The following is a 26091-nucleotide window of genomic DNA, read 5'->3' as shown; positions in this document are numbered from 1 at the left end:
TATTGCCTCAGGAAGGCGGATGTCATCATAAAAAGAAACTGACAAAAGTCAAATTTTTGGCTTTGAAGTTTCCAAAGCCAAGTTCAATGATCAGTCATTATTTGGAAGATTTGGAAGAATAAGTCATAATTCAGAGTCAAGGTCCAGATCTGAGTGCAAAGAGACAGTGTCTTTTGATTCATATTTAGCTTGTGAATTTTTCTTAACTACCTGTATTTAGTCACCAAGCATTTTAAAGAAAATATCAGAGGTATTATTGGCTTGTCTTAATTACTTTAAAGAAACTCTGTTCCTTTTTGTACAAATTACAGACCAACTGATCATCCCCAATCATTACTTGCCCTCCCCACCCTCCCTATGGTCCCAAATGCAACCCACAGGGCATGGGGGCTTTGCTGATGCCAGGCTACACAGATCAGCTTTCCAGAGTATACAGCAGGGTGGAGAAGGGTATAGAGTAAATCTGTAGGGACACAGGGGAGATATATATGGCACATTCTGTCTTTTTATGTTATTTGCCATATTGTTGAACACATAGGTCAGCCTTCCTCCCGTTCTCCCTCTCTCTCTCCAGAAAAAGAACCTTGAAAAATTAAACCTTGGAACCTGAACAGAATTAGGAGACAGAAGCTCACTACCAGCTCTCTGTTTCTCACACACTGCACGCTCTCCCTGGAGCGCCTCATCTACTCCTATAGCCTCACTTACTGTGTATATGAGACAGGCTGGGACCTGGCGCCTGGGACCCTTTGCTGCAGTGCTTGCACCTGGACAAACGTCTCCTCCAGCAACAAAATACAAAGAAACTGTAAGGGACTAAAAATAACTACACGTATGCGCAGTTGGGGTAAATTATGGACAACAAGATACAAAAAGACCAAAAACCCACACAGCACCAACCAGGGGGGGATGGGCAGACCACCTAAACCACCCCTGCCCCTAACAGACCCACCTCTTACCCTCACCCTGTGTAAGGAACAAGTTCACTCCCCTCAGGGAGTGAGCAAGGGAAACCGTTACTTGTTCTGCTCCCTCCTGCTGCAGGAGGAACCCCAACAAAGACTTGCCTGAATTTCTTGTCTGGCCTCATCAATTTCTATTGATTAAGGAGGCCAAGAACCCTGGTCGGTAACGTATGTGCTGATGACTTTAAAATCCACAGCTCACCCAGCTCTTGCCCCTCCACTCTAGATGGGCATATCTGCCGTCTGGGCAGCTACACCTGGATGTCTCACAGCCTTCTCAAATTACTATGTCCAAGAAAGTATCCACCATTTACTGCATAATATCGAGACCAAGTCACAAAGCCAGTGGACCTGTTTTTTCTGTTGTTGTTGTTGTTTGTTTTTTAATTTTTCTAAAATGAAGTAGAAAGTCTTACAAGAACCCTGTTATGTTGAGGAAATTAAGGCTGAGAGGGGTTAAATGACTTGCAGAAGACCTCACAGCTGAGAAGCAAAGGAGCTGGGTTTCCAACCTACACAGCCTAACTTCAGAACATGTGCTCTTCACTTCTCTGCAGTATTGAACACGGATTATTCTTACTCTCCAGGTAGAGGGACTAAAAGGTCATGAGCTAGGTGCTGCCAAGTCTGCCATTGTAGATGCTAGGAGTGAAGAAGGGGAGAAGATGATACAATAAGTCTTGGAGAAGCTGGAGAAGAGAGATTATAAGGTGATAATAGCTAAGAAATGGGATTTTTTTTTTCTTAAAAAATTACTTAAACATGCATTGGGCTAGATATTGGGGATAGAAAAGTAATGGAGACAATTTCAGTCTAGTGGAGACGATAGGTAAATACAGTATAATGAAATTTAGAAGTTAAGATAGACTTGTATGCAAGGTTCACAGAACGTTAGAGAAATTAGATACACATAGAATTCATTCATTCATTGCATTTATTTAGAGTATTTCCTGAGTCCCCACTGTATTGTGCTAGAAGCTGGAGAAACAAAATGGAAAAAGGTACAGTCCTTGTCCTGAAGAAACTCACAGCCTAGTGAAGATGCTTCTGAGGCAGCAATTCAGGTACAAAGAATGGCGCTACAAGGGCAGGGAAGGATTACACTGCCTGCAGCGTTCAGACAATGCCAACTGTATAGTTAGCTATTACCTGAGCGAAAAGTTAAGACCATGACTTGACAACAGAAGAGGACACTAGAAAGGAACACAGTGGACAGGTCTGAAAGGGCTTGGGTTTTTTACTATGACAACCCAAACTGCTTTTGGTGCAATCGCCAGGGTACACGCATTTTCCTGCAGTATCCGTTTTATTAAAATAATCTGGAGTACAAAAACACACTTAAAAAAATATGGAGGTATTATGTAGTTGACTTTAACAGCATATAGTAAGATATGACAGGAAGGAAATTCCACATATGGGCAGGCAGATGGCTCTCTCCGCAGAAGAGTCTGGGGCGGGAGTTCACGGTGGTCCTCAGCTCTCAGAGGGTTTAGGGCAAGATACTTGGAGAACATCGAGTTAAAAGTGCGAGAGAAACGTACGAATTAAATACACGGACTGCGGAGAGGGTGCGGCGCAGCTACAAGGAACCTGTGTTCTCCTCTGTTCCTTGGCTCTATCGTTCCTAAAATACCCTCCACCAGGAGCCCCTTTGTCACCGGAGACAGAGGTCCTAGCTCGCGAGCTTCCCTTTCAACACCCGGCGCCTCGTTGCCAGGGCAACCCTTTCCCGCCTGGCGCGCCTCTGCGACCTCCCTGCTATTGGCTTAGAGGACGCAGCGTGCGTCTGATGTCACTGCACGGCGCCGCGAGATCCGGGAATGCTGCGAAACCTCATTTCCCCGGTCCTCGGCGGCCGGTGGCGGGACCTGTAGATGTTGGCGCAGCGGGCTCTGGGCAAAAGCCCCACGTGTGGTGGCGGCTGGTGTGCAGATCGCGGCGGGAGAGAGGCGCGGTAGGAACGGGTCGTTGGAGCCGTGAGCCGCGCAGGTGCGGGAATCCGTGGTGCCGCCCGCATTCTCTCGGCGCAGGAGGCTTCCTCTCTGGCCTGTTGCTATGGCCGCCGGACCACGTTGCTAAGGAGCCTGGAGATGCTGAGCGCCAAGAGCTCGCCCTTCCTGGTCAGGCTTTGGCCGAGAGTTGCCTTGTCGGCCTTATTTGAAACTGGCCGCCTTTCCCCCACTCTCCCCGACCTTCTTAAAAAAACAAAAAAAAACAACTTTTTCTCCATTTTTTTCTCTCCATGTCCTCCTCATTTTCTAACTTTGACAACATCCCGGCTCTGAACTGGTCTTAGGTATTTGGCAATGTGTGGTGTTGGAGGCGGAGAGGCTAGGAAAATGGAAAGAAGATATTAAGACCCTTAATACTGGCTCTTTGGATTTACAGTACTTTATGGTGAAAAGGATTGGGATAGGTGAATATTGGGCTGTGTCGCTGTTCTTTGGAATTTGAAGGAGTTTTAGAGATGGAGCTCATCTTCTTTTGTGGGGCTTCTATTACACTTTTGGAACTTCCCAAACACCAGATTAGAGAGTAGGAAAAAAAAAAAGTGGCCTCTGCCTCTGAGAATTTGCCAGATAGTTTAGTGCAGTGGTCTCAAAGCCAAGTGTGGGAAGAAAATGCATGTGGGAAAAGAAATAGGATATATGAGCTGTCCAAAACAATGAAAAAAGAGTACGCTTTCCTGGCATTGACCCAGATGCCTATAATCCTTGTAGATGACCTGTAGCATCTAAGGAAACCTAAGGTAAAAATGAGGGGTCCACAGTGGGGCCCTCCTTGGTTTGTTTGCTCTCTGATTGCTGTGACATAGTTTAGGTGTTGGGGTTAAGTGGATTTATGGATTCTAGTGTCTATTTAGGATTTTTATATTGTTTTGTAAAAGACTGAGGGGTGTCCGTTGCAATATTTAGAACACAAAATAGTTCTTACTTTTTCACTTCCTCCCACCATTAGCCCTTTACATCACCGTCCAATTGTTATTTAACCAAAAAGCACTCAAAAGAATTTAGTGTAAGATGAATTAAGCTTTTTTCCCTTTACAAACAGCCTATGCTCTGGGTTTGCTGTCAGTGGTATGCTGCGAGGTGGATATTATTTTTAAAAATTGAGTACACTTCATTTGTAAAGTAAAGGGTGATACTTTTAACAGTAACTGAAAAACTAATTGTTTTGGAAAGAAACTAACAGGGTGTTTTGGAAGTGGACAGAGAAATGTTTGCATCATTGTGTGTGTGTATGTTTTGATATTGTTGCTGAAAATTACATAATTGTATTACACATAAAAACTGTCCTGTATACTTAAAACCTTTGGAAGCTCAATTTTCTAACATGTTTTTCAAGTGAAGAGTTTCAGTGGCTTTTTGAACTTACTCAAAATATAACGTAGCACTTTCGTGTTAGTGCCTTACAGAAACAGCTATTTGACATAAAAGGAGATAGAAATTGAGTCATTCTAACAACAACTTTTGCAGAATTGTAAGGTAATATTGAAAAATGTGCATCATGATTTGACACGGCGAATGCTATTTTTCTGTTTGTAAGTAGGTATCTTTGTGATGCATCTTTTTCAGATATGACAGCTATTACAATTTACAACCAGAAAAAAAAAAAAACTGAACTTAAATCAGGTCTTCAAATTGATAGCACAAGTATTAAACCAAATTTTTCAAAAAGGAGAAAACATAATTTAGTTACATTGACCCCCACTATTATTAGTAATACTAATACTAAAAACATTTTGTACCATTATAAAGAAAATGACAATAGCTAAACTCATATAGTACTTCCTATGTGCCAACTACTTTTCCAAAGTCTTCATCTACTTTTAGAGTAGCTAGTTACTGTAATTATCCCCAGTTATAGACTTGAGGAAACTCAAATTTCCTTGACACAGATTTTTTTTTTTTATTAAACAGAAACTTAGATCATATTGTTCCCCATCAGTAGTTCTCAAAACAGACCAGGTGCAACAGTAAATACTTGTTGAATAATCACTGAAGTGCAATATAAGGTTGACGTAATTAAAGCCTGCCTTAGCTTATCTTAGAATATTATCTGACAAATTTAATGAGCTAATTACCGTATTTCTAGAAAATGCCTTAGGGGTGAATGTGAAGTGTAATATTGGGAAGTAACTCATCTGCTGGTAGTAGGATGAGAAAATTAGATCAGTGTATTAAATCAAGAAAGTTGAAATTTAAAAGTATTCTGTGTACAGAAATAATCTTACATTTAGTTTATCTTTACAAGGTACTTTGGTCACGTCGTATTTGAAATATTTGGGGGCTGAATGTTATTACATGGAGCTTTGTCCTCCTTGTGAAGATTTCTAATTTGTCAAGTAAATTAAAATAATCTCATGTTAGTACTCATTTAAGAAGGCATCAGCATTTATCCTGAAGAAGAGAAAACCAAGGAGTTATGACCCATGTCCTCAAATATTTGAAAAGCTGTCATTTGGAAGTGGAAGAAGACTTCACCTGTGTTGCCTTAAGAGAAGATCTTACAGATCTTTTAGAAAAATAATTATATTAAAGACTTAAAGTGGGAAGTGCTCTAATGGAAGAATAATTGGAGTGTCATATAAGTAGGGGAATGGAGTAATCAAATAGAAATAAGAAGAAGGAAGCAGTGCATACATCAGAGTGCTATGGATGTGGACATTTGAGAAACAAGATCAGGAAAGGCTAAAAAAAGAAAAAAAAAAAGATCAGGAAAGGCTGCACGGCACTTGGGATTGGAGCTAGACCTAGAAACGCCAGCAGGCAGTTGAGTGTATGAGTCTTCTGAGTGTTGTGGTGGAAGAGTCCTTGAAATAATTTGATGAGGCAGGAAATCAAGGGCTATGAATTAGAGCCCTCCCATTAGCAGAAAAGAGGGAATTGTGAAAGAGGGAGAAGTGAACCACCATTCACTGGATAAGCAACTTTATATATTATCTTATTTAACCTTCAATAGCAGCCTTGATAGGTTTGTATTATCTCCCCCATTTTCATAAGTCAAGAAGTCAAGGCTCAGAGAGATTAAATAGTCTGCTTAAATTCTTAAACATATGATTGGTAGAGATGAGATGCAGACCCAGATCTGAGCCCAAAGCTCCTTCTACCTTGTCACACCACACTGATCACATCTGTAGGGCTGAGTGTAGGAAACGGAAGAAAAGGAGACAACAGTGATCCTAAATTTTTCAGCCGGGGGGCCAGAAAACTGGTTGTCCCTTGAATTAACAAGAGGTTCATAACTCCAGTGTGATAACTTCAGTTTTGGTTACGTTCAGTTTAGGGAACTTATGGTACATTTAGTAGGAGAGTTCATTTTGTCACTGGAAAAGTAGGACCTGTTACGCAGATGTTAACATTTGGAACTTTGGAAATATGGAGGCCAGAGAAGGTGAAGACAGTATGGGACATGCCAACCACTTTTTCCAGAAATCTGGTCTGCATTTTCTGAATATAGCCAGAGGATTACAATTGAGTTTCTAAATGTATATTTTGACTGTTTGAATGGAAAAATGCATATTTTTATACATCTTACTTTCTTACAGATGGTTTTTAGTTTACTGTTATCGATATTGAAGTTGATATAATTTCATATTTTCTTATTGGGCTTTCAGGTATTTTGTTCCATACCATACCTTTTTTGTGTTTTTTTTACTGTATTTCCTACTCTGTTCTGTTTGGTCTTTATATTGTTAATGAATCCTCCTCCCCAAAAAAGTTGAAATCAAGTTTCATCTATCTGCAGGAGTAAAAGAGAAGCAATGCAGAAATCCGAGTGCCATAGAAGTGTACAGTTAAGAAACAGAGTGACAGGTACAGGATGTTGCTTTTAAATGAAGAGGTAAATTTTGTTAATGACACATTCTGTTATACTGATGGATGCAGGATGAGCTTTCACCTCTTCCTTGTTGATTTCTGTTTTTTCCAGGTAACTTTGATCAAAGGACATCATCAAGTGCACAAATAAAACATAGGACTGCAGTTCAACAAAGGAAATCCTCCTCGTCAACCAGTTCTCCAGAATCTGCAAGAAAACTTCATCCTCGACCAAGTGATAAACTTAACCCTAAAACAATTAACCCTGTAGGTACAAAAGAGATTCCTGACTCAGTAGATTTCCAAAGTAATAGACATTTTATTGAGCCATTCTGAATGCTATCCCAAGTTCTTTTGTTTGTTAGTTTTAAGCTAGTGGTGAAGGAAGGCATATGGTAATCATGATGAAGAATGGAGATAATGATGTGAGCGTGGAAGTGAGACGGTGTAAAGTAAAAACTAGCTTTGGTATATCCTATCACATTCATGGATGAGTATTGTGGAGTATAAAATAAATTGCATATCAGCTTACTTTTTTTTTTCTTTACTATGGTTATTGTACTTCCTAATATCAATGAATAAACTTGTATTCAATTGCCATAGGATGAATTACATGCTTCTATAGTTGCATAAAGTCTCTGACCATTTGTCTATCATCTATAAATGAGCTCCACTAGAATTCTTAACTACAGTCCTAGTTTTCTTTTGCCTTCTCACAGCAATTTAATCACATTTAGCAAACATAAGATTCATGTACATAAAAGTGCGTAATTGTAAGTTTCTAGATCACTTTGTCCAAAAAGTGAACACATTTGTGCTTCAACACCAGATGGTGTCTGGCCCAGCCTTACATAGGGTAAGATGATAATGGTTTCAGCCTTTAAAGGGGATTATGAGAGTGGCTGAGACATGGACTTTGATGGCAGGTAAAATATGGCAGATACTTAAGTAAGGATACAATGAACTATCCAAGGGCAGAAGGAGATTTTCTGACTTTATAAAAAGAAAATGGAAGATAGTTTAAGCTTCTATGTTCCTTCACTTCTTTCTGTAATTTGCAGTGTCAAGGAAATCAAACACGTGAAAAATGCCCTGATATCTCTGTGCTCTTGCTTCCTTTTCTCATATTTCGTTGAGGGAGTTTATGGTGACACTTCAATTTTCTTCCTTTCTTTAAAGAAAAACTTTAGTAATATTTAGTGGCCCTAGTCTAAATTTTATTAAAAATTAAGGAAAGCTTTGGGAAATAATTTAACGATTTGACTTGAGAATAGGGTATATTAGAAAAGACCATGTCTAAGATACGTAAAAACTCCTGATCCAAAGCAAATCGGTTGAAGTCGGGATAGTGGTTACCTTTGGGAGAAAAGGTGGGAAGGGGTTGGAAAGAGGCACCGGTAACATTCAGGTTTTCCACCTGAGTGTTGGTACACAGGTGTATTCACTTTTTGAGAATTCACTGATCTATACACAGTTTTTAAGACTTATATTTTTCTTAGCAGGAATTATAATTAGATAAATGAAACGTTAGTATTGCTGTGAATTGTCACACAGAACATAGATTGAGCTTTGTAAATTAATCTTTTATTATAATATTATATTTTAATGAAATGTCATTTATGTATTTTTACTTAAAACATATGTGTTTTTCCAGAGGAAAAAGGGTTCGTTCTAAACTTAGACTTTTACGTACATTTTAAAATTACTGAATGTGACTTTAAGAAGTTTTTTTAGCTAGTTGTATCTTTAAAATAGGTTAGTAAGTTTATATTTTGTAATTTAGACAGCTATGTTTCATTTGATTATGTTCAAAGTACCATGTGGTAAAATATTTACTTGCTGTGCCTAAATTCTTAAGCCTCTGATCATTTATATTGAAATTATGTATGCTGCGATTGTTTAACTGTTGTGATTGATCATCTTTTAAATTGTCTTTGAGAGTGCATATAGAATTAATTTAGTCATAAAATAATTATATAGAAAAACTGAAAGTTGTGAAGTTATATATCTAAGCAGACACATCCGGGCATGTGTTTGTGAGAGTCTTGCTCTGTCTTCAACTCTGTCACTCCTGTTCATCCCAAGCCTTTGATTTTTATTGAAGCACAAAACCAGATTGGAGAAATTACAGGTTCTCTGACCATCCAAGACCGTCCATATTTGAGTGGGGGAGAAGTAGGAGATGTGTGGGAGGTTGAAAACACATTATACTTTCCCTGTACACCTTTTCTCCATTTAGTCCTCACTTTGAATGGTCCCAGTGGGGAAGGGGTGGAAAGATGTTATTATCTTTATTGTATTTGTTTATAGTATTTATATTTAAAAATTTTTATCTATAGTATATTTATTTTATATATGGTTTCAGCTACCTTCAAGCCTTCTGAAACAAGTTAAGGGTAAAAGGAAATATACAAAGTGCGTTTGTGGTTGTGGTTTCAGTATTGAGAGGATTGATCATTTTTCTTAGCCATTTTTCTGAGTAGAATGATGTTGTACTTGATATGAGCGTGGTGGCTTGAAAGTCAGGGTGTCCATCTGCCTTTGACCGCAGCAGGATTGAAGTTGATTAGGTATCACAAAGTGGAGGTGATAGTAATATTTATTGTATTCTTGTCATTTTTTATTTCAGTTTGGTGAACAGTCACGAGCCCCTTCTGCATTTGCAGCTATTTACTCTAAGGGAGGTGTTCCTTGCAGGTAAAATCAGTACAAGTTATAATTGACCGTATTATTCAAAATAATTGAGTAAAATCAATACAGTTTTCAGTTTAAAGTTTGAAAGTTTTATTTACTAGGGGGGTTGAAATAATGGTGACTTATTCATACTTTGGCTGTTGGATTGGTATAGATCCTGGGACATTGTTGAAGAAAATCATTTTAATTCCAAAATAGAATTACTGATAGATCTACAGTAAACCACCAAATAATTTAAGAAATTGAATGAACCAGTTTCGAAAACAATTTAAGCATTCATAGGCTTGGGCAAATTTCAAATAAATAATCCTTTTTTGTTCGTGAACTGGAAGTTGACAATTTAATGAAATTGTTTCATTATTTTTTTAATTATACTTCAAAAATCAAAGATTTAGAATTTTATTTATTGAAATTATATTTCTTAATGAGTAATATAGCTGTTTTTGTTTACTTTTGATGCAGTTCTTGTAGCCGTCTTGGATAGAGATCAAAACTATTTTAAAGCAAACAATGCAGGTTACTAATAGAGTGATATCATTTTAAGATTTCGCTACCAAGAAACATTAATTTCTTCTAAGTATAACCAGTTTTAGCCTGTTATAGATGATAGAAAATTTTGTTTTCATTGTGGAAAGAGTAATCAAAACATTCTTTTTGTTGTTCTAAAGTTAAAGAAATGTAATTTTTAGTGGTATTTTCAGATTTGGAGGGCTAGGAGTGAAAAATAAGCTCAGGAAGCATTCTTTTATATTTTAGATTGGTCCATGGTTCAGTAAAACACAGGCTACAGTGGGAGTGTCCTCCTGAAAAGCTTCCATTTGATCCTCTTCTTATTACTTTAGCTGAGGTAAATACTCTATCTTTCCTAAATGTTTATGGAAAACAAATTTTTTAAATTGTGTTAAATATTATTTTGTAACTCATCAGTAAATACTTTTGAAATAAAAGCCAAACAACAGTATTAAAGCACCACATTCTCTTAGGAACTAATTATGATTGGTATATGTTTATTAAACTGTTTAAACAGTTTTATAAACATGAAATTAATCTGCACAGGTATTTGTAGATAAGTGGATAAAATATTCATATTTAATTTAAAAAAAAGTTCTTGGAATCAAATTGAGTTAGTCAAATCAGGAGAATATCTGGTTTGAACTTATATTGCATCAGATAACAATTACTGGTTGGTCTGTCTTTATAGAAGCAGGCACCTTTAATATGATATGTTTCTTAGGGAACTGATATTACCTACCTAATGTTCTTTGGGAGAATTCTCTGGGCCATTGCCTGCTGGTACATTTTAAGTAGAATATCATGGAGATGGTTTTTGTAGAGGATTTTAGAAAAACTTCTGATAGATTCCTTTATATTATTTAACATTTGTGTCAGGAAAACAGTTGGCATAGTATTAACTTGAAGAGAGTCAGTGATATCTCCTGTGAATTTTATTATTTATAAATGTATAGAGTTAGAGTCAGAAGTTGAGAAGTGAATTAACCAGTTGTACTTAACCTTTGAGATACTTGTCTTCTTTAAGAGTTAAGGATCATTTTTGTTGTTGTTGATGTTAAGAAAGACAGCAAGAGCTTCGATGGTATTAATCTGAATAGGCAGTGCCTGTAGGATAAGTCATACAATAATAAGTAATCTAAATAAAATGTGACACAGAAAAAACTCAAGCTTCTTTTCTTCATTTAAAGAAACATTTGCTTTTCCTGTAAAACTAGTGGGGAGGGCCAGGTGGTGGCAAAACAGAAAAGTAGATGATTGTGCTGATGGAGGTTTCTTAATTATAGTGAATCCTTAGAATTTCTAGTTCCTCCTTTAGTTTGCCAAGTATACTTACTCTTTTAAATGGACATAACAGTTACTACTGAAGACTGCCGAATTTTCTTAGGTCTCAGCTTTTCTTAATTTGTACCTCAGCTTGCAGAAGGTATTTTGGTGTAATAAACAGTGTATTTTTATGGGTAGCCTATTTTGAAATTAAATTTTAATCAGTCTCTTAAACTTGGTATTGAAAACTAAAGATGTTCTAATATTTCATTAGTTCTTTTTTAAACTTTTTATATATGGTAACAAACAATTTTTTAGATGAATTAAAACTATAGTGATACCTTTGAAAACATACTCTAGCTAATCACAAGGAATGGGGAGTGCTTTAACTTGGGGAGTCCCCAAAGGGACTCTGAGTTTAGTTTAGACCTCATAAAGTCAGTCTTTTAAATACCCCGTTTTCCAAACACCAGTGCTTTTATTTCTGTACTGGGTAAACTCCACTCATTGAATAATGGGGAAGTAGTGACAGAACCACCACTATTTAAATCCATTTCATCTCTTGACCTGAGATTCCTCATCTCTAAAATGAAAAGGATAGGGGTGCTCCTAAGACCATAGAACCTGTGTTCCAAAATGGTGCTGGTGTTCTTGGCGTCATAGTTTTCAAAAGCATGACAGCATCTAGGAGAAGAAGTGTTTCATCACCGTTTAGAAGCAGATAGTTTGGTCTCAAGGACAAATTGTTTGAAAATTAGTATTTTTAGGCCTGACCCTTCAGCTGGTTATAGTTATTCCAGATAATAATTAGTCAAACTGAGGGAATGTTGCCATTGCTTTCTTTCTTTTTTTTTTTTTTAACATCTTTATTGGAGTATAATTGCTTTACAATGGTGTGTTAGTTTGTGCTGTATAACAAAGCGAATCAGCTATACATAAACATATATCCCCATATCTCCTCCCTCTTGCATCTCCCTCCCACCCTCCCTATCCCACCCCTCTAGGTTTCTTTCTTTGTTTTATCTTTTCAAAAAAGGTACCTATTTTATCCTGACTCAAAGTGATCAGTTAAATCAAAAGACTACTGTCTAATTGTTCCTAATGCATTTGGGGTGAAAGGCATAGTGAGAAATGATTTACACTGGTTTTTTTTTTTCTTATTTTTGTTTGACATTCTGATGTTAAAAATGGCGTTTGATATCTTACAATGCATTTTAAACATAGTATAAGGTTTGTCTTAGTATTTAAATATGAAGGAAATATAATATTTTAGAAAGTCATTAAATAAGTTGCAAAATCACCTTTAAGATAAGGGGTCCAGTAATTTTGCATTCATAAAGTGGAGTTTATTAACAAACATTTTAGACTAATTTGCTCTGATTTCAGGCAGTGTTTGGGAGTATATACAACACGTTTTTAGTGTCCTAGTGAGATTTTTTTCCTTCTCTTTATTTCTTTTTATTTCTTTCCTCTCCCTCCCGTCCTCCTTCCTCTTTTATCTCTGTTTTCTTTTTTCCTTTGTTTTCTTTTTCTTTATTTCTTTTACTTTACCTTGCTTCTCCTTTGATTTTTCCTGTTCCTTTTATTTTTTTTCTTATTCTTTTTCTTTTCCTTTCCTTCTTTTCTTGGTTAGAGATCCCTCCTGTCTCATGTATGTCCTGTGTTCGACAATTTCTTAGTTTAATTGAAATTGTAATTACTGAAATTATATTTCACAAAGAGGAAAACAATAATAATAAAACTTGATTTTTACTTACACAAGTGAGGATTAATTTTTTTGGTATTAGCATCACTAAATGGGTAGTAAACCATGTTTTTGTCTTTGTTTTGGCAGGGTCTGAGAGAGACTAAGCATCCATACACCTTTGTGTCAAAGGAGGGTTTTAGAGAATTACTTTTGGTCACAGGTGCTCTTGAAAAAGCTGTGCCTTTGCTTCCTAGACTGATTCCTGTGCTGAAGGCAGCTCTGGTATGTTCTTTATTCCTTTAGACTTTCTGTGGTACATTTAGAATATTTTATGTCTTTTTTTCTTTCAAATTATATGCAAATTTGTTCTTTACCTGTGATTTTGATGTGTGTGCAGAATTAGGCCACTGTTATTCAGGGCCAGGTGATTACTTACTGGAAGACACCTTGGGAGGATGTACTAAAGGTAAAAAGGGACATCTTGAGTAATTAGAGAAAATAATGAACCTGAAATCAGCCTTTCTGTAGGCTACAACATATTTTAATTAATGTTTCAGTCAAGCCAAATTTGGTTTTTGCTTCTAGATGTCCTGCAGTAAAGGTTATGTTTTAAATTCTGAGTTTGGCTGATTATCTTCTAGGACTGAATGTTCAATCTCTTTTTCTCTACCTGCTTGCCCCTTCTCCTTACCCATCCTTCCTTTTGCCCTCTTTCTGTCCCTGCCTGTGCACCCCTAACCACCCAACCCTCCCCAGGTCCACTTGGATGATGAAGTGTTTGAAAGAGGATTGAATGCTCTGGTACAGTTAAGTGTCGTTGTTGGCCCTTCTCTAAATGACCATCTGAAACATCTGCTTACAAGTGTAAGTACTGAAAAGATTAGAGAGGGATTGTGTATATGTATCTCTTCCTGATGTAATGGCTTCAAATTAATCATTAAAATGATTCAAAACGTTAAGAAAACCTTATCATCCTAACCAAAAAATATAGACGTCAGACCTAGTTGTTCATAAAATATTTTTACTAGTGGACATGGAAAGCATCTACATGAGCAAATTTAGAGTTGTAATCAAAGTAAGCAGAAGTTGAATGGACAAAAATTAATGAACAGTGTGAGGACTTCATGCCTATGTGGATTGGCTCTGAATTATAAGCAGGGCTTATACGTATTCTTGTGGAATTGGATATTGCCAAAGTGATGTTTTTCATCTTTTTTCTTTTTCTTTGTTTCACGTTGTAAGTTTTTTAGTGAGTCTCTAGCATTCAGGATGAGGCATTTTCCTGTTAGGAGTAGTTTAACCATACCACCAACTTATATTGGGGTACTCTGCAGTTCAATAGGTCCCCAAGACCACCCTTAGGTTGAACAATTTGCTGAAAGGACTCATGGGACTCAGAGAAGCTGTTATTCAGTGTTGCAGTTTATTACAGTGAAAGGATACAGATTGAAATCGGCCAAAGGAGGAGGTGCATGGAGCAGGGCTGAGAGAGACCAGGTGTGGAGCTTCCAGTTGTCCTCTCCCAGTGGAGCTGTGTGGCCAGTGCTTGCATGTTCCAGCAGTGACGTCTGGCATAATGCATGGAGTACTGCCAGCACGGGAAGCTCACCTGAGCCTGGGTGTCCAGGGTTCTCATTAGAAGTTTGTCACATGGCATCACGGCCTGCCTGCCTGGTTGACCTTGGTCTCCAGCCTCTAGAAGTTGAGCTGACACCTTGTGACCCGAGGTCCCCACTTAAATCACTTTTGTTAGCATTGACTATCTGGTGTGGCCCAAGGCTGCAGGTAAACAAAGACACTCTTATCTGGAAGGACCTTCCAAGAGCTTCAAGGTTTCCATCCAGGAGCCAGGGGCAAGGACCAGACCTTTCTTTATGCAGAGTTAATCCTTTACTGCACCCACTGAAAGAAAGATTAAAGTCCTGGCTGGGATAAGCCGTAGCTAGGATTTCTCTGCATGCATCCTTCTGTAGTTCAGAGCAGAGACATCTATGTTGATCATAGTTCCACTTTTTTCTTGGACCCATCCACCTGAGAGATCCTAGAAGTGTATTTTTAACTTCTTATTCTGCAGATAGACTAATACACCCCAGGAACCACCTGGCTAAGCCTATGGAAAGAAGGGGTGGTGGTGAAAGTAGGGGTGCTGTGCTTAGAAATGGTAGGAGGTAGAGTCTCACCATGGGTCTGGTGGGGAGAAGACAGAGTGAGACCAGCCTCTCAAACGTTAACATATGGGGAGCCTCGGGACCGAGGGAGGAGAATCCTGGCAGACACTTGCTTGTCACCCTCAGGCCAGCGGGCTGGGTGTGGCTGACTAGCTGCAGGAACGTCAGGGTAACATGTAGAGCGGCTCATTGTAGATTGATCGCTTCGTTCAGACACTCAGCGGCTCAACATGAATCTGCTGCTCTCTGCCCTCCCATTTTGTGTCAGGTGTCATGTGAGGCACAGGGAATGTAATGCTGAACAAAACCAGATATGCCCCCTGTCCTTGTGGAGGCTGGGTTTTGTTTGGGGGAGAAATAAGCAGCAAGGTCATCCTCTGAGAGAATTAGGGTGAGGTGAAGAGGAAGCGACGTGGAGAGAAAAGGATCCTTCCCCCAGCTGGAAGCTGAGCTTCCGAAACAGCCTCCCATTCCTGCCCAGTGTGGCGGAGGGAGAAGACCAGATCAACGGTTAAACTATTTTCTTTTTTTTTTAAGGGACAGTAGCATTAATCTTCGGTCAGTCACATTCCTCCCCACAGCTCCGCTTTTCCTAAGACAAGGGCTGACTGAAAGGACCTCTTCCCTTCCTGGGGTGGCAACACTTTGGGGACACCTAGCTACCACACTGGCCTTCTCACCGCAGTGGGATTCCACAGAGGAGAGATCCTTGGAAACAGGACAGGTGGAGGTTCGTCCCTGGTCTGTTAGCTACATACCATGAGGACCACTGAGGCGCTAGATGCTCCCTCCTTCCCTCCCCTCCCCTCATCCACCACCCCCTTCAGCCAGAAAGGCTCCACTTTCATGTCTCATGAACTTCTACATTAGATGTTTATTTGAAGAAAGGACTCTTCTTCTAGAAAAAGAATTTCAAAACCAGTTACTGAACCTATATACAACTGATTTTCTTCATATGTGAAATAAGTCATATCCTTTCTGAGCTTCAACTCTGAGAGACTGTCCACTGACCCTAGGACAGCAATCCTCAAACTTGAAGGAAGAAAGAAAGAAGTCACCTGGGAATCTTGCTAAAAGTACAGAACCTGGGCCTTTGTCCTGAGATTCTGATAAAGCAATTTATGGGGTGGGACCAAGAATCTGTACTTTGTAAGTGGGCATCTGTGGTGATTCTGATGGTGGTGGTTCATTGTTCGTCCTGCACTCCCCTGCCCGAGAACATGGTCTCGAAGAAAGCAAACTTAAGATCTATAAGAGGTACCTTTTCTGTCCATCCCCAGGATGTTGCTAAGCCCTGCCTGTCCTCTCTTTTAGAGTTGTTTCCTCACATTTTTATCTTTCTGGGAGTCTCTTCTGACCCTCCCTAACCTTTGATGACCTGCTGAAAGGACCCGTTACTCAGTGCTCAGTGGTGAGAAGTATGCCGGGGTTACTCACAGATCTGGGAAGAGGAAGAACCAGAAACCTACTGTAGGACAGGGGCTTTATGTGTTTGATCAATGAGGAATTCTTGCCTGGGCTCCATTTTTATCCCCAGAAAGTGGAGCCATGAGCAAGTCCTGTTGTAGCTGAAATGTTTAGGTCTTTGGGTGAGTGTTGCAGACACTTGGTGGGAGAACACAGTTATGAGTTGTGTTTGAGGGCCTGAATTGCGCTGTTTCCCTCTTTGCTCTTGTTCTCGCTCACCTGTGCTCTCTCTCCCTTCTTAGCCAGAGCTCCACCTGTCCAAGGAGGCCCCTTCAGGACATAGCTGGGGGTGATAGGTGGTCTTGTGGTTTTTAGTCTGATTCTTTTGCCTGCCACTGTTACTGAGTTATTCATGTAAATGCTCTGTTCTTTGTTGTCTCTTCCTTTTTTAACTGTAGGAAACACGTGTGTTTTAGAAGCTTAGCTTTCCATCGTAGTCCTGCAGATGCTCTTGCAAATTACAGAATGGGAATGTATACAATTTCTTAGAAAACTTAACTCTGGAAAACTTACAGTATGCTAGTACTGTAGTAGATTTTGTAGTGTTGGTATTGTTTCAAATAACAGAAATCCATTTTTTTAAACAAATACAGTGGTGTCTATTATATGTAAATTTTAATGAGATGTTTCCTAAAAGAAGCCTTGAAATCTAAAACAAATTAAGTGGGGTTTATGTACTTACTATACAGTAAAGACTCAATGGTATTATTTCTAGTTAGCCTATTAGTGAAGTTTTACTTATGTTTATAGTGAATAGTGTTACTTTTTCAAATCATTTTGTTCCCTTAATCTTATTTGAAAAGCTTTCCAGGAGACTAAGGGACAAGAAATTCAAAGAACCAATCACCACTGCATTACAGAAGCTGGAGCAGAATGGTGGAAGTGTAAGTGAACATTATTCCCCATAAATCATACTTTTAAAAAATTTCAATTGTACTATGAAATTGACTGCATAACATATATTATCTCACTTCAGGCTCAAGTAACTGCGTGGAGTTGATATTATTATTCTCATTTTAGAGCTCAGAGTTTCTGTCTTGCCTAGGTCACACAGTTTTGTTTTGTTTTTCTTAATTGAAGTATAGTTGATTTACAATGTTGTGTTAGTTTCAGGTGTACAGCACAGTGATTCAGTTATACATATATATATATATATATATATATATATATATGTGTGTGTGTGTGTGTGTGTGTGTATGTACATCTTCTTTTTCAGATGCTTTTCCCTTATAGGTTATTGCAAAATATTGAGTATAGTTCCCTGTGCTATACAGTAGGTCACACAGTTTATAAGCATGAGGATTCAGACCCAGGTTAACGTAGGGCCTGTGCACTTCACCGTGCTTACCGTACCGCACTCTGTGTAGTACAGCTGTACAGTTTTTTTATTTTGGTTGTATTTTGTATTTTGGATGTTTTTGCTTTGACCATTGGGAAGTTCAGAAAACAAAAGGATTAACTTAACTCATTGAAGAAAAAGTGTTATTTTTCCTTTCATTTGCCATCTTTTCTGTCCGAAAAATTTACCATCTGCCCATAATCGAAGATTGAAATGAGGTTCCCAGGTGGCTGCGTTGTTCTGTCTGGAAGGCTTGTGTGCTCGCTCGAAAATGCTCCCATGCACACAGAAGAATGATTCAGCTGACTAATCTAACTTGCAAGAAGGTGCAGAGCCGTGGGGGATTTCATTACTGTCTGTGTATTGTCAAATAACTGGGTTAATTGAATTTTCATCACTTGAAAAAAGTGTTCAAATAATCTAGTCTTGGAAATATTTCCATAATGCAGTAATTCCACCATGTTTTGGAGATTACATTTAATCAGATCTTAATGATAGAGTTGCATGTGATTATCTTAACATTGTAGAACTTAGTTTCACTCTAGGTATTTGATTATAAAGAAAATTTGTGTGATCAATACAATCTTAAAACAGCAGATGTTTGAGTTTAAGCATTGCCTAAATTACTTAATTTGACCAATTTCAGTGACTTTTAAAACTGATTATATTCTTTTCATGATGAATGCCTAGAATAAAGTTTATGAGGAGGAAGTCAGTCCCTGGGCTACTAGATAATGAATTTCTTTGTTGTGTGTGGGTCTAGGCGGAGGGTTAGCCTTCTGACACGTTGTTGAAATGTGCAGAATCATCCCGCAGTCAATCCAGTGTCCCTTTCCAGCAGAAAGGAGATTCTTCTTGCTTACAAATGTGTTGTTCTGAGAATTGGAATGTGAACTAATTTGCCCTTTCCTCTCTGTGAAATGCAAATAAACACATGCTAAATAACATGGCAAGGCTCTTCAATCTGAAACTCCCCAGATGGTTTTCACACATCCTGTGCTGGTATGGGACATGGGCGATTAGAAAGGGGTGGGCCCAGCAGGCTAGATTTCTTGGGGGTGTGTGTGGAGGAGGGGATAGTTTTTGAGTAAATACAGGTTAGAAATAGCACACTAGGATTTGGAGGGGTAATACAGAGGATGTAGGTGACCAATCCAAGGGTCCCAGTGATAGCTAGCAAGGAAGTTCTCTTATTGCCACTCAATCTCATTAGTTTTTAATCATGCTAATACGGAATTTAAAAATATTTTGAAGTTATAAGGGCTATTAAGTATTGTTTATTCCCTCATACTTTTGCTGTTCTTTTTCCCCCTTCTAATGTCCTACATAATATTTTAGTAATAATTAATGTAATTGCAACAGGAAGTTTCAATCACATATCAAAGACTTCCCCTTGGCTTAATTATTCTTGTGCTTGCTTTAGGTACTTTATAATTCATCATGAAATTAATGATGTTCTTTCCTTTCTAAAAACTTAAATGTTTATATCTTTCTCTTTCTTTAAATACTGGAGATGAGTCTTTATGAGAGATTCTTCTCAATATTATAGTTTCTCATTTCTTAGGGCTCACGTGTATCACAATGATGAAAAGACTCAACTTCTAGAGAAGCTAAAATATCAGTTACAGACAGCCAGTGTCATTTTCTTAGAACTAATCAGTTTGCTATCTGCCTTAAATTGAAATTGGTTCAGTCTTAGCCTGATTTAATTTCCTTTTTAAATGATACACACATTAATCTTGAAAAAGATACATACATATATGCATCCTGATCTTTATCGAGCAAGTAAGAACTTATTACCTGAGAGGTACTCTGTTGAGTATGTTTTAGACATTAAACTCATTTAATCTTCGCTACATCCCTCAGAGGTGGATTTTCGTTGTATCCCCCCGTAAAGAGCTAGAAACTGAGGTGCAAAGAAGTAATTAGCCCCAGATTTGACAGTGAAGCGACCGGCAGAAGCTGGATTCAAGCACTGGTAGTCTGCTTCCTAACGACTTTTCTAGTTAAATATCTTTAAACCACAAAAAGAGACGACGTATATTTTATTTAACTCAGAAAAAAAGTTCTGTTTCTCATTCCATCATTCTGCTCCTATCCCATTGTGTATGTTTGGAGTTTTGAACACTTTTTTAGGCATGCTCCTGCAAATGTAGTACCTCTTAGGGGAACCCTACATGATCCTAATGAGGCTAAATTTTTTTCTGTTGACAGGGAAGCCTTACCATCATCAAGTCTAAAATTCCAACCTATTGCTCCATATACTGCTGAAGAAAGAGCCCTGGTGGCAGGTGTTAAACGCTGACCATGGGTATGCACGGAACCTTTTCAGAGTCACTTCACTTTATTCTTTTGTAAATCACAACCACCCTTCATTATTGCTGGCTTTAGAGGAGTATACACAATTCCACTGAATCATAGTACAAGTTACTCATTAAAAAAAAGAATGGTCAATGATGGAAAACTATTTTTAAAAAGTTCTATAATAGTACAATCTTGTGGGGTTTATTTTTTCATATTTTTTATGGCTTGTGTGAGCAACAGTTATTTGGTTTACAGTGGATGTGTTTGTATATATTTTCTAGTGCCTTTTATATATAACATACAGTTCGTGTGTAGCTGTGCACTTATTTTTAGACATTTTGCCATTTCCTGGGTTTTATATTTATCAAGTCTATGAAAATTTCAAATAGTGGACAAACATTTGTGAATTCACTGTTAATTATTGTTTGTAAATATGTATTTTATAATGTAGAATGCTTGGAAATAATTTTGAGTATTCTAGTTTAAGAAAAAAATTTTTAATGTGTAAGTTCTCTTGTAAGTATGGTTGTTTATTACAAATCATTAAAACTACCTAAACTTTAGGTATTAATTGTATTTAAGTAAATGTTATTTTTGTATTTCATAGTCTGAAAATACTGATATTCAGTACGTGAAGATACTCAGAAATTAAAATCTTAAAAGTCTTACATGTATTCAGTGATTTTGTTGTGCTTGCTTATGTTTAACAATTAATTCAGTTGAAAAAGCTTTTAAAGCATAATTTACAAGTGTAGTTCTGAATGTTGATGTGATAGAAGCTGATTCTGGATCATTCTACAGAGAAAGGAGTCGAGGGAGAGAAACATCTGGGCAGGAAGAGAGCCGTTAGGGACCTGACTAACCACACCAAATCCAAGGCTGACAGGATTCTGAAGGGCTGGAGATCAGGGGCAGCAATATGCTGTCCCAGAAGCCTCGGAGAACGCCCTTTCTTTGCTCCACCCTCAGGTACTCAGAGTGATCTCTTTGTAATTCTCATTTCAGATCCAATCTCACAGATGTAACTTAAAATACAAGGACTTTCTGAAGAATATTAACAGCAGAAATGCTCCTCTCCCTCAGAGCTCCTGTCATTCCTGGTCCCCTGTCTGTCACACTCTCTCCTCAGGTGTCTACTCTTGTCACATCCTCAGGTCACATCAGCTCACATGCCTGCCTGCCCACTGGCCTTGCCCTGACTCCTCTTTCCTTGCACTTAGCTCCACCCAAAAACCGAGATCTCTACCGTTTAGAAAATGCCATAAGAAAAATGTAATGTTTTTAATCTAGTAATTATAAAATTTATTGAAATAAAGACCTGTAACATAGACAGTAGAGTTATAAACATTTTATTTGCTTTTATTTTTTCTTTTTGAAATACAAAATGTGCACATTGAATTTACACAAACACGTGATGGCCAAGTTCAGTGTACATGTATTGTACTACTCTTAATTTCTACACTGGTGATAGCAGGGCAGCTTTCAACATCCTATCTCTACACCAGAATAGATACCTGATTTATTGTTGCAAAGACAGTTGCAAATTTCCTCCTACTCTAGCCTCTTGGTCTCTGTGATATTTCTGCAAAACAGGGAAGGTGTGTGTATCTTTAGTAATATTGTGGCAACTTTACAATTTTGGCTTAAGGTCATTAAAAATAATCTGAATTATTGGAGTTTTATGATGAGCTAAATCATAATACAATCCAGATGAGTTGCTTAGCACTTATATTCCTTTTCTATTAAATTTTGGTATTATAGTTCTCGATATAATGGAATCACTGGTCCTTTCAAAGGGAATTCTGCTTGCTGTTTGTTCCTGGTAGGCATTAGGGTAGCAAAGGTTTCTTTGTCCCTGAATGGCATGTAATGTAAAGGTGCCATGAGGGAGTCGGGAAAGAGGATGGAATAGGCCTTGAATGCAGTTTAGGATTACTTGTTGCTAAGCATTGCCACGTACTGGATGACAGATGTCCTGACCCTTTGCTAAGCCTGTGGACATCCTCGCTTTGTTTCACACCTTCTTGGACTTCCGCTTAGTGACATAATAGTCAACCTGTAGGATTGAACAAATCCAAAATTACATACATCATGTAGGCCTTGGCTGTAATGTGTATTATGAAAAATTAAGAAATGCTTATTAAATAAGCTTTATTAGGCATATGCTGACATCTGGTGATAAACTGACTTGTTTCATGTTATAAAAAAATGCCAGGTAAATGAATGTCTTTAACAGAAGGAAGCAAATCCAGAGAAACTGGGACTATGTGTTTGTTTTTTTCCAATTGTAGTAATCTTGTTTTGTTAAAGTATAAATGGAATTACAGCATACAAACATGAAAACTAATATCTGGAAATTAAGTGCAGATGCCAGTATTTCAGAAAACCATTTAAAATCCTGGGGCTGAATACATACAAATGAATAGCAAAAAACACAGATATTTTAAAATCACCGATACTGTGAAAGCCTCAATAATCCCATGGCTAAAGAATCAATAAAACTATATGCCAGATCCTATTACTTTTGAATATTCACAGGGTATGAAATGACTTAGAACATCCCATGAACTCAGTGGCATTATGAAAAGGATGCAAATTTATAAATGGAAAACTCAAATCTTTTGGGGATTGCTTTATATTAAAACAAAGCTTGTTTGCATAATATGCCTCAGTGTAAAGCTGAGCAATCTATGCTAAAAATGGTAGCTCCAACTTGTGTGATAGAATCGTTCACATTTGTCTGATTGAGGACGTATTCGACAAGTTAGATCACATTTTCGAAGAGCTGCATGGAGCGCATGATGTTTTCATCCTGCAAGGGAGAAAACGTGGAATTAAGTTCACCGTATCTGCAAAGGAAAGTGCACTGTTTGGCCTCTAAGTACTGCCTCCCTCCACCAACGCCTATGCCAAATGTTCAGATACTAGGGGTCTGCAAATGTAAATACTCTTCTACCCATTTTCCACACAGGTAAGTATGGAGAGCCCATTTTATGTTTTGTTGATTCTAGTAGGCTTTAAACACTTTATTTAACTCTGACTTGGTGTTACGAAGGGATATTTCTCAAATTATTAATAGAATGCCAGCATGGAAACTGGAGAGGCGCAGAGCATAATCAAAGCGAGCAAGGCAAACTGTGGCATTTTAGGTAATCACCCGCCAAATCACAGTGACTTATACACATGGAAGGATACAGGGTTTGTGTGTGAGCTAAGAGCCAACTTCATGAAGATTGGAGGTTGGGGTTTAGGAGACAGGTTTGCAGTAATTACACCTCTCTTTCTGAGTCTGTTAGGGCTAAATCTGTGTGGCCTTTAGGAACCTTTAAAAACGAATGGTTTCTCAGTGCCAGAGAAAGGATTGTTTGGGAGAAACCATTGCCCAGTGTCTGCAGTTTAGCATGTTCCTTAGAAACTTAGGGGGACAGACTTTGGGCAGGATAGGGGCACTTGGAGATTGTGACTATTTATAGCACTGGAAAATGGTAGCAGAACTAATGATGACTTCCACTATTAGATGCCAAGTAACAATACCACCATTAAGTAGGTTGATATCACCAAGTTCATTCAAAGGCCGTCACATTGAAATGTGAGTTGAGAAAAAGGCAGGCATCAGGAAAGGGACAGTATATAAACTTGAAAATAATGAGAAAAACGAAAGCACCAGCAAACTTCTTTGTCTCTATAATTATTTTAAAAATTCTTAATCGTGGTTCTACCCACACGTCAAGTCAAATAATTCTAGGTATGCTAATACTGGTCTGCCACCAGATGGTGGAGAACCACATGGACTTTTCCTCAGGGAGAAATTTCTGCTGTTTAATTTTGTGACTGAAGACCGTTACTGGTTCAGCCAAAGACATCTCTTGTCCACATACATTGAAGCAATGATGTTTCTCTTAGAAATCGGATATAAGTTTGGCCAGTGATACACTCTTGGCTGTACTGGAATTCTAAATCTACGGGGGATATGGTTGACAAGATACCTGTTATATGCTAGCTCTGGGGAAAGAACAATTCAAGTCTCACATATGTTTTATCCTCAGTGATGAATATTCTAAAGGATCTGAAGAGCAAAAACACACATGTGCAACCTTCATCTCTCCAGGGCTTCCCTCATAGCCTGCCTCGGGATAGACAATAAATGCTGATGAACTGAATGTGCAAATTGGTGATTGTTTTCAGAGTGGTAGGCCTATTCATCTCAGCTATGTAGAAGTGGTGATCTCAGGCATATGATCTTTATACTTTGCTCAGTTCATGGTGGCTGGCTGGCAGGACTAAGTTCAGCTGTTAAGGAAGCAAAAGGGATAGTTCCTTTACTGTCGTTACTTACTTTTTGGCAACTTTCAATGAATTCATCTATGGTAACGACTCCATCTTTATTTTTGTCCATTTTCTGTTCAGGAAGAAAAGAATGAAAAAATTTGCTCAGACTTACCCCTTGATACCCTCACACAGAACTGAACAAGCTGAAGCTGATGAAAAGAAAGCCCAGCTGCTTATTTTGTGGGGAGGAACTGCTTCAGAGCACAAACTAGTAGCTTCTTAGTGTTAAGAATCGTGGCTGACTGCTTTTAGGCTGTTGCCTTTTCAATAGAATGTGATATAGATCTAGAGTCACTCTGTTCTAGTAAAATCCTACCCTCCAGCTACGACAGACTTCCGGCAACTTGCTGAAACTTTCAGAGCCTTGATTTTCTCATCTGTGAGATGGGGCTAATGAGGTTTTATAAATAACCTCATAGGGGCTTGTGAGAAATGAATGAAAACAAACACCCCAAAACATATGAGACATGGCAATTGCTTGGTGTTCTATCCAGGATATGGTGAGTGTTCAGTAAGTGGAGTTATCAATATTATGATAAATTCAAAACCAAAATTACTAAATTAGTATGATGGTAATTATTCTATAGTTTTGTCTCTTTCAGTAAAAATTGTTCTCCTTTTACATTCTTTTGAATCATCATGATGCTTTGCAAACATCAGGAAATTTGCTCTTAATTTCACTTCCTCTCTGACTTCTATTGCATTCCTACCTGGAAAAATGTTTCAACGTGTTGTCTGGGAGCATCTTCTTTGAGGACAGGATATGTGCATTTACCCATCATATCGTATATCGCTTTCATTATATCAAGCATTTCCTGAAAAGGAAAAGGCAGTCACATGAAGCCGCATGCAATGTGAAAATAAACCACTCAAAGAAGCTTTGACAGATTATTCCTACTCATTTTCAAATTTTTTATTTTTCTTTGATTCTTCATTAAATGTCTTGGTTGTCCCAGAGGAAAAGCCAATGGCCTTATGCCTTAAAAGCAGCAGAATCGGAATGTAAGAATCAAGTCGGATCTTGGTTTCAAAATGAATGAAATTCCCATATATCTAACATGATCAGGAAAGAAACATTCTGGTTTAGTGTTTGGACGTCCGTAGACTTCAATTGGCTATCTTTGCTTTATTGAGTTATTATATATTTTATATGTTGATTATCAATTTCTGTTTATTGAGAATAAAATAAACACATCATGAGAATTATACTAAAACTGATAAGTCTCAAAGCTCTTAGGGTTTTCATTGTGTTTTTCCTACTATGGCTTTAACTAAAGTCACACATGTAGATTAGTCAAAATATGACCCTGGAAACACTTCGAAAGTTTAATTTTTTAAATTAAAACAAAATCTAGTTTTTGATTTATAATTTTCAATCTTAGTGAAAATAATATCTAGTTAACCTAGACATTCAGATTTATTGTTTACACTTGTTTTCTTCGTATCGAAGTTTCCACAGAAGAGTATGGATTAAGTCGATAATATGGATGTAATATATATTTACTTCTGAGAGTATTCAATTCCATTTTAAATGATAAAGCAG

General features: G+C 37.9%; 2 protein-coding genes across 11 annotated transcripts in view; one reads left to right on the top strand and one right to left on the bottom strand.

The window, feature by feature from the left end:
• The first annotated feature begins 2782 nt into the window (after nucleotides 1-2782).
• Nucleotides 2783-26091, top strand: part of PACRGL (parkin coregulated like) — a 23846-nt gene continuing 537 nt past the window's right edge. The window contains exons 1-11 of one of the 9 annotated variants that reach the window (XR_009503335.1): nucleotides 2783-2919; nucleotides 6714-6781; nucleotides 6897-7051; nucleotides 9414-9481; nucleotides 10235-10325; nucleotides 13089-13223; nucleotides 13698-13805; nucleotides 17380-17460; nucleotides 20130-20226; nucleotides 21021-21188; nucleotides 24627-24659. Coding sequence is in view for 7 of the 9 variants with exons in the window: in XM_059923261.1 (XP_059779244.1) it covers nucleotides 2840-2919; nucleotides 6714-6781; nucleotides 6897-7051; nucleotides 9414-9481; nucleotides 10235-10325; nucleotides 13089-13223; nucleotides 13698-13805; nucleotides 17380-17460; nucleotides 18123-18212 (876 nt within the window). In the remaining 2 variants the exon portion in view is untranslated. The other 8 variants (XR_009503334.1, XM_059923263.1, XM_059923262.1 and 5 more) reach the window with 8 other exon arrangements.
• KCNIP4 (potassium voltage-gated channel interacting protein 4) overlaps nucleotides 22933-26091 on the bottom strand; it is a 542247-nt gene continuing 539088 nt past the window's right edge. For both annotated transcript variants that reach the window (XM_059923268.1, XM_059923269.1), the window contains exons 6-8: nucleotides 25259-25363; nucleotides 24556-24618; nucleotides 22933-23031 (exon numbers count right to left, since the gene is read on the bottom strand). In XM_059923268.1, coding sequence (XP_059779251.1) covers nucleotides 22984-23031; nucleotides 24556-24618; nucleotides 25259-25363 — 216 coding nt within the window. In that variant the 3' untranslated portion in view covers nucleotides 22933-22983. The remainder of the gene's footprint in view (nucleotides 23032-24555; nucleotides 24619-25258; nucleotides 25364-26091) is intronic.

The sequence above is a fragment of the Balaenoptera ricei genome, chromosome 5, assembly GCF_028023285.1.
Source record: "Balaenoptera ricei isolate mBalRic1 chromosome 5, mBalRic1.hap2, whole genome shotgun sequence".
In the NCBI taxonomy this organism is placed as follows: Eukaryota; Metazoa; Chordata; class Mammalia; order Artiodactyla; family Balaenopteridae; genus Balaenoptera; species Balaenoptera ricei.
The sequence above is the reverse complement of the archived record's forward strand: the minus strand, read 5'-3'. Positions and strand labels throughout refer to the sequence as shown.